We start from the raw sequence: 8602 nt of genomic DNA on the forward strand, positions 1-8602 counted from the left end.
TTATGTTTAGAATATCTTGTTTTCTATCCTTTCACCCCCACCCCTACCCCATTCAATTGCTGCTGTGGACCGCAAATTTCTCCATTGTGGGACGAATAAAGGTATTCGGATTCTGAACATTTAGCTTGTAGTAGACGTGCACATTCCACCATGACGTCCCTGATCCACTGCTGGAAAGGATGCTTTGATCCTCTCCTCGTTCATCTAGAACTGCTTCATGTCATCACAAAGAGGGTACAGCAAGTCCTGAAGAATGAACGACTCTCTGTGTCTTTGTGTTGTCATATTCTTTGTTATTTTTGTTTTTAGTTTGTTTTTTTTTTTCCCAAGATGGCGGCGCGTGAACACGCAGCGGCTTCCCCTCTCCCGGCAAATTGGCGTTTCTGTGTTTATTAGTTTGTTTTATGTCATTATAAGTGCCTTGCATGTTAGGTCCGAGAAGATAGTAATTTCATATGTGCTGTATGTCATGCATATTAGCATATTAGATAATAAAGATGGCTTTGACTTTTGACTTTGATGTTTAAAAATCATTGGATCGGAGGGAATGAAAGTGGAAGTAGATAAAACGGAAGGAAGGAAGGCAAAAAGAAAGACAACTTCCCTTCCAAAGACGTTGAAGGTAGTGCGCTGCTGTCCTCTGATGGTAGAAATGAGAGTAACATTTAAACAAAATTCCATCCCGGTGCCTTTTTTTTTGTTGTCTCCGTCGCCCTCTGCAGACCATTTGGGGTTCTCTAAATCAGTGTTTTTCAACCTTTTTCAAGCCAAGGCACATTTCTTCCTTTGAAATTATCTCGGGCCACACCCCCAGCTGAAAATGTGTGTGTGTGTGTGTGTGTGGGGGGGGGGGTATTAACTGTTAATGTATGCTTTTTTTCACGTTTTTATTATATTATTAATAATTAACAATACACCAGACACAGCATACAAAAAAACACATAATGTGAAACACAATATGACAGGCCATAACATATTGTTAATAACAATTCAATTAAAAAAAATATACATAACAATATGTTTTATTGGTAATACATATAAGCTTTTTTTAAAACGTTGAAGAATGATGTTATATTATAACATAGGATTTAACTAAACACAAAGAAAAAAGTATTTTATAATCTTTCATATTTATATTTACTCAGTGTGAAACCTGGGCCTGTTTGGACGAACAGAGAGCTGATATCCTGGCCGGGATGGATGAAAGACACACACGAAGCTCTTCCTCCATAGCTCTCAGTCTTTCTCTGTCTTTTGTTTTTACTGCAGTCAGGCTTGAAAAGCTCACCTCACACAGATATGTTGTGGAAAATGGGAGCAATGTCAAAATAGCTTTGTTAGCCAGCATGGAGAACTCCTTGGCAGCTGCCAACCAAAAACTGTCCAAAGGTAGATCAGCAAAGGTTAGCTTGAGGCCACGATCTTGTCTTAGTTCAGTTAGTTCCTCCTGCTCCTGTAAAGACATGTTTATTCCAACAGCTGATGCTGAGCTGAATGGGTCCTTAACCCAGCCAAGGTGCTCCGTGGAGGCTGAAGAGAAATAAAATGTCATCATCTCCTCAAGAGTTTTCAGATGTTTCACTATTAACTCACACAGTGCAGTAGTATTGACATCTTGCCGTTTATTTGTGAGTGGGAACATTTCAAGATTGCACCTTTCCACATGTTGCTGCGAGAGGTGCACCTTTGAAAGAAACCCATTTACTTTATCTGAACTTGTAAGCAGATTTTAATTGCATTCGTGTGTTCAGTTCATTGAGATGATGAAAATTATCTGCCAGGCAATGTTCCCTCTAAGCTGCGCGCGTGCGCAATCGCGCACTGCTTGTACATAGCACACAAGAACACTATGCAGCGCCCATTTTGCAATGTAACTCAATGAGTGACAGGTGTCCAGCCAATAATGCCGCACAGTTCACGTACGCTACGCAGCCAATCGGAGCAGAACGGAGCGATTGTGCCCTGCCCATACGCACCGTGATACGTACTGGCGTGAAACTTGTGTGAGTGGCCACTGCGTACACATTAGTGATGGGAATTCCGGCTCTTTTCAAATAACCGGTTGTTTTGGCTCGGCTCGTTACCGCTCGTATTTTGGCTCCCAAATGGCTCCTCAGTTTTTTTAATTAATTAACTACCAAAAATCATGTCAAATTATGTGAAAAACAAATTACTCAGGTAAAAAATACACTATATCAAATATTTTTATTTATTTGGCTTGATTTATATGTGCACAGAGAGCATCCACAATTCACTTTCCCTGTGGTTATTGTGGTCTGATAATCCACTGTCATTAATTTACTTTTCATATTAATAATGCTATCATACCAACTAGTAAAAAATATAATAATTGAATAATAATAACAACATAATGTGACATTTGTCCAGAACCGGCTCGTTCGCGAATGACACGTCACTCGTACACATCTGATGTTGCTCACAGTGGTCCTCAGTGTGCCCAGGGAGCTTGTGTGTCTGCTCAGACACATGAAAAATTAGAGGGAACATTGCTGCCAGGTAGAGTCGTTGCCGCTGCATCTCCGGTAAAAGTAAATCCAAATGAGACATAGCTTTCGTTGTATTGCCAGAAACTTTGCTCAACGTCACTGTCTTTGCTTTTTATTGACCTCCATCCATACTCGGGCCTTCATTTGGGTCCGGGTTTTGTCCAGGGTCCACTTCTGAGTCAGCATTTTTCCTCTCCAAAAACCTCTCCTCCAAAAACCTCTCCATCACTTTCACCGTCGTCCCGCGAGCCACAATCTGCACTTGCCGCACTATCCCTGCGTCACTAATTCGCTTGTCTCAAAGCGAATTAGTGACGCACAACTACCCGCTGTTGCCACCTGCTCGTATGGAAGAGTACTACATGATTACTCTGCCAGGCGCTAGACCAGACCTGGGCAAATTACGGCCCGCGGGCCACAGCCGGCCCTTTGTACGTCCCTGTCCGGCCCGCGTGAGACCAATCATAAACGCCATAAATCAAACAAAAAAATGATTTAACTTTTATTTTGAAAAGCGTTAGGTCATTACGTATGCACGACGTAGACTCTATGTCTTACGTGTATATACGCGAGAGTCTTACGTGTATACATGGAAGTGAGTGAAGGCGATTCTGTTCGCCAGGTTACCCTCAAGGCTCAAGATGTCGGCACACCCCAAGAAAAGAAAAGTTGATAACGAATGCCGTATTTTCAACAAGACACGGACTGCCAAATATTTCTTTACAGAAATTAAAGGTAAAGCAGTGTGCTTAGTCTGTGGTACACAGGTTGCTGTGTTTAAAGAATATAATTTGAATCGCCACTACACGACCAAGCATGAAGATAAATACAGAAATCTGTCTGGTGAAGAGTGTGCAAGGGTGTCTGATGCATTGCTTGCAAAACTACAAACCCAACAAGGATGTTTCACTAAACTTCACACTCCCAGAGATGCAGCCGTCAGGACAAGTTATGTCATTTCTCACAAAATCGCCAGAAAAAGTAGGGCATTTTCCGACGGAGAGTTTATTAAGGAGTGTTTATTGGACTCTGCTGCGCTGATGTGCCCAGAGAAAAAGGGCGCGTTTGAGAACGTTTCACTCTCCCGACGCACTGTAACGAGGCGGATTGAGGACATCGCGGGAAACTTAGAGCTTCAGCTGAAGAACAGAGCGGCCGACTTTGACTTTTTTTCTCTGGCTTTGGATGAGAGCTGCGATGTACGTGACACCACCCAGCTGCTCATCTTCTTACGTGGGATAACCGCAGACTTTCAAATCACGGAGGAGTTGGCAGCCATGCAGTCAATAAAAGGGACAACCACTGGTAATGACTTGTTCAGAGAGGTAAATGCATGTATGGCCATGTTAGGACTGAAATGGGACAAGCTTGCAGGTGTGACAACAGATGGTTGTCCAAATCTAACCGGGAAAATGTTGGACTTTTAAAGAGAATGCAGGATAAAGTGACAGAAATGAACCCTGATCAGAAATTGACATTTTTGCATTGTATCATACACCAGGAAGTGTTGTGTAAGACAGTGTTAAAAATGAAACATGTCATTGATGCTGTCACTAAAATAGTTAATTTCATCAGAGCGAGCGCTTTAAATCACAGACAGTTTGTTGCTTTGTTGGAGGAAAATGAGGCTGAACATGGTGACATAAGCTGTCACTGCACTGTTAGGTGGCTCAGCCTTGGCAAGGTTCTGAAAAGTGTCTGGGACCTGAGAGACCAGATTCAGGAGTTCTGTATTCAGAAAGGTCATGACGTCCCAGAACTTTCAGATAACGACTGGTTGGCAGACCTCGGATTCACTGTGGATGTGACTGCACTAATGAACGAACTAAATGTCAAAATGCAGAGCAAGGGCCTTTTTGTGCATGAGATGTACAGTGCAGTGAAGGCTTTCATGAGAAAACTGCAGCTTCTCTCAAGCCAAGTGAAGGTCAACATTCTGACCCACTTGCCAACACTTAAGGAAGCCAAAAGATCAGGTGATCACCTCCAAAAGTACTCAACCACGTTAGAAGCATTGCATGCAGAGTTTTCAAGGCGATTTCAAGATTTCAAAACTCTTGGTAGTGAAATGCACATGGTTTCTTCTCCCTTCAACTGCAGTGTGGATGATGCACAAAGTGAAGTTCAGATGGAACTCATTGATCTGCAGTCTGACACACTTCTGGCAGATCACTTCAAGTCAGTCTCACTGCTGGACTTTTACTCCGCCCTTAAAGAGGAGAATTTTCCACACCTGAGGAGGCATGCTCAGAGGATCCTAGTCCTCTTTGGATCTACCTATCATTGTGAACAGACATTCTCAGTTATGAAGTTCAACAAATCCAAACACAGATCCTCTATGACTGATGACCACCTCTCAGCTGTCCTTCGGATAGCCACTTTAGACATTCCGCCAGATTTCAATGCCCTTGTTCAAGCCCAGAACAGACTGGATCATTCTCACTGAAGAGGTAACATGAGGTGGAAAACATTACAAGTTATTGTTTGTGGAGATTAACAAGTTAAAAATAAATTGCACTGGTTCAATAATTGTTTTTCTTATTTAACCAATACACCACACACATATATTAGTATACATACATACATACATACATACATACATACATACATACATACATACATACATACATACATACATACATACATACATACATATGTACGTACCTACCTACCTACCTACCTACCTACCTACCTACCTACCTACCTACCTACCTACCTACCTACCTACATACATACATACATACATACATACATACATACATACATACATACATACATACATACATACATACATACATATGTAAAAACATAATCACATGACACACTGTCACTTCTGCTATGCTTGTTTGTTATCACCAATCAATCTCACGACGATGATAGCATTCAGTTAAAGCGACCTGGTGTATAATTCCTCATCGTTATTTTTCCTCGATGTTTTCCTTCAAAGGGGGACACGGATAAAAAAAAGAGTCACACAAGTCTTTTGAATTTGACGTTCTTTTCAGAATCCCCTTGACTTTGAGCTCCCCTTGCCACTGGGGCTATTGCATTATTTCCTCAGAAAATTGTCTCTTGAAATATAATTAAAGTCCCCTTTTTCTCCCGTGTCAGCAGGGGGATATTGTGCGGAGGTCAATAGACCACTGATTTAACAGCAGGATGATGAATCAAGGAAGCGACTCCTATTCATACCCTTGAGCAAGGTTCTTGTTCTTACAAGCGTAATTGCCCCTGCAGCAAATATATAACCCCCCCCAAAACCCCACCCTCAATATATTAAACACATCATCGATCAACAAGACTTATAGGTTAGTTGTGACTTCATGAACTCCAGCAGCCTCCTATTTGTCAGTCGAAATAAGATTAAATACATAAATAAATAAATCATAAATATGTTCAGCCACTCCAGTGCAGTTAAAGGCCAGTAGTAAATGAGTCAGTAATTTGTGAGTAATTCAACCATTTTTATTAAACTTCTGGCCGGCACGTTCCACCAGGGAATTACAATTGTGATGAAAAGATACTTATTCATCTATTTATGTAGTTACTTATTCATTCACTTATTGTTCATTCATTTATTTACTTATTCATTCATTTGATCATTCATTTGTTTCTTTATTTATTAGTTTATTAGTTTGTTTATTCATCCATCCATCCAAATGCATCAATCCACCCAGCCAAACCCATCAGTCCATCCATCCAAATCCATCCATCCATCCATCCATCCATCCATCCATCCATCCATCCATCCATCCATCCATCCATCCATCCATCCATCCATCCATCCATCCATCCATTCATCCATCCATCCAAATCCACCAATCCACCCACCCATCCATCCATCCATCCATTATGTATGTATGTATGTATGTATGTATGTATGTATGTATGTATGTATGTATGTATGTATGTATGTATGTATTTGTGTGTGTATGTGTGTATGCGTGTGTATGTGTGTGTGTGTGTGTGTGTATGCGTGTGCCTCGACTGGGATCACCACCTTATCGTGGTGAGGCACTTTGCGCGTCTCAATGACCCTGAGAGCTATGTCGGCCGGAGTCTTGCACTCCTGGCAGGGTCACCCAAGCCGAACAGGTCGAGGGGTAGAGGCCAGACAAAGAGTGATCCCAAACCCGCACCCGGGGGTAGGCGTAGGCGGAGTCCAACAAACTGGACTACCGGCAGCCCCCTGCAACTCCTGCCAGAAAATGGTCGTCATCAGTGTCCTCATGCCACCAGAATTTCATCTGGTAAGAGTGAAGATGGTGGAAGTGTGGACTGTGCACCCACACACTCACCTTAATCTCTACCTTTGCGCAAGCTTCTTGCCCCAATCCCCCGCCCCCATCCCATAAAAACCCAAAATCCTGTGGCGATGTGGAATGGCGGTGGGCACAGGCCAAGGATGTGGCTGGAAGTGCCTAGCCAAACCATGTATGTATGTATGTATGTATGTATGTATGTATGTATGTATGTATGTATGTATGTATGTATGTATGTATGTGTAACGGAGTTGTGCATGAAGACAGTCACTGTTGTGACACCCGTCACATATGTATGTATGTATGTATGCATGCGTGTATGTATGTATGCGTCTATCTATCTATCTATCTATCTATCTATCTATCTATCTATCTATCTATCTATCTATCTATCTATCTATCTATCTATCTATCTATCTATCTATCTATCTATCTATCTATCTATCTATCTATCTATCTATCTATCCTATCTACCTACCTACCTACCTACCTACCTACCTACCTACCTACCTACCTGGCATGTGTCAACACTAGTCTGATCGCACACACCACACCATCTGCCGTCAACCTTCTAAAGGCTTCTGAATGGCTCCGGTAGGGAGCAAAACATTTTGCGTTTGCCTCTCTCAACTTAATGAGCATGATGCATGTATCATATTGAGCAAAAAAAGGAGTTATCGGTGAAATTACTGCATATTTTTCTATGTTTATGGTGCATGCAACACAACAAACCCCCTCCCCCCACACACATTCTTTACGGTACCCATACCAAGCTTGGTGAGGTTTCTTGGAGGAACTAATGAACTACGAGAATAGCACTGAAACCGAAACCGGGTTGAGGTCGACGTACACATTTGCTGTTTCTTCGGCGGTAGTCTCAGATGCTCATCAAAGGCTGCTCGCTCGCGAGATTGAACACAAATATAAAAGTGTCTCTTGTTATTGCTCCCATTTCTCATGACCCCAACTTCAAGATCTACCAAAGGCTTTTTTTTCTCACAAATATTGTTCACGGGTCAGTCTCAAACTGCGCAGGTGATCAGCCATCGAGCTCGCTCACAAAAGCGACATAATAAGATTCTGTTTGGGAAGTATGATATGGATCGCTGATTGGGCTCGCTATCTCAAAGTTAAAATAACACTTTGACCTCAAAAGTACTTGCTCCAAACTATTTCATTTACCTTTTATGTAGCCCCCGGTTGTCACACATTTATTGCGAGAGCTTATATTCCAGTCAGTTGGTGTCTCGGTTGCCTGTAACATATCGACAGAAAAAATTGTGATGTCATCTGACCTTTCCACTGGAGAATCTTAATGCGTCACTTTGCATGAAGTGCGAGGAATCGTAATGGGTTCTCGCTTCAAGGCGAGCGATATGGTGAAGGTGGCTTCATTTGTAGTCCGGACTTAGAAGCATGAAAATCTCCAGGAGGGAGTGTCAGACTCTTCAAAAGTTTCAGGGTACACCAAAAGTCAGTTGATTTGTGCGGCTTTCAAAACTCTCAAGGTCACTGTGTTTATGCATGTCTCTGTTTGTTTGTTTATCAATCTGTGTATATCTGTGTATTTATTTATTTATTTATTTCACTAGAGAGGTGAGCAAATTTGCTCAAATATTAACATAAAAAAATATAGCTGGAAAGTCATTTCAAAAGACATCATAGGCCAGGGGTCGGGAACCGATGGCTCGTAAGTCATATATTGCTCTTTTTAATAATTGCATTTGGCTCGCCGATAAAACTAAATACAGTGAGACCTCAACTTACAAACACCTTAACTTACAAACTTTTCGTCTTACAAACGTCAAATTTATGAAAATTAAACCTTATAAT

The 8602-nt window shown here is 41.7% G+C and overlaps 1 protein-coding gene across 1 annotated transcript; it reads left to right on the forward strand.

The window, feature by feature from the left end:
* Positions 1 to 3129: 3129 nt before the first annotated feature.
* LOC148890768 (general transcription factor II-I repeat domain-containing protein 2A-like) lies at positions 3130 to 5012 on the forward strand. The gene has a single exon (XM_089010627.1). It carries the CDS (start codon positions 3841 to 3843, stop codon positions 4951 to 4953), a length of 1113 nt encoding a protein of 370 aa, XP_088866753.1. The 5' UTR covers positions 3130 to 3840; the 3' UTR covers positions 4954 to 5012.
* The last annotated feature ends 3590 nt before the right edge of the window (positions 5013 to 8602 follow it).

The sequence above is a fragment of the Hippocampus bargibanti genome, linkage group LG12 (assembly GCF_051943395.1).
Source record: "Hippocampus bargibanti isolate YZ-2025 linkage group LG12, ASM5194339v1, whole genome shotgun sequence".
NCBI lineage: Eukaryota > Metazoa > Chordata > Actinopteri > Syngnathiformes > Syngnathidae > Hippocampus > Hippocampus bargibanti.

Coding starts and splice junctions, on each gene's coding strand:
- LOC148890768 (XM_089010627.1), top strand. CDS start 3,841: ATGTATGGCCATGTTAGGACTGAAATGGGACAAGCTTGCAGGTGTGAC.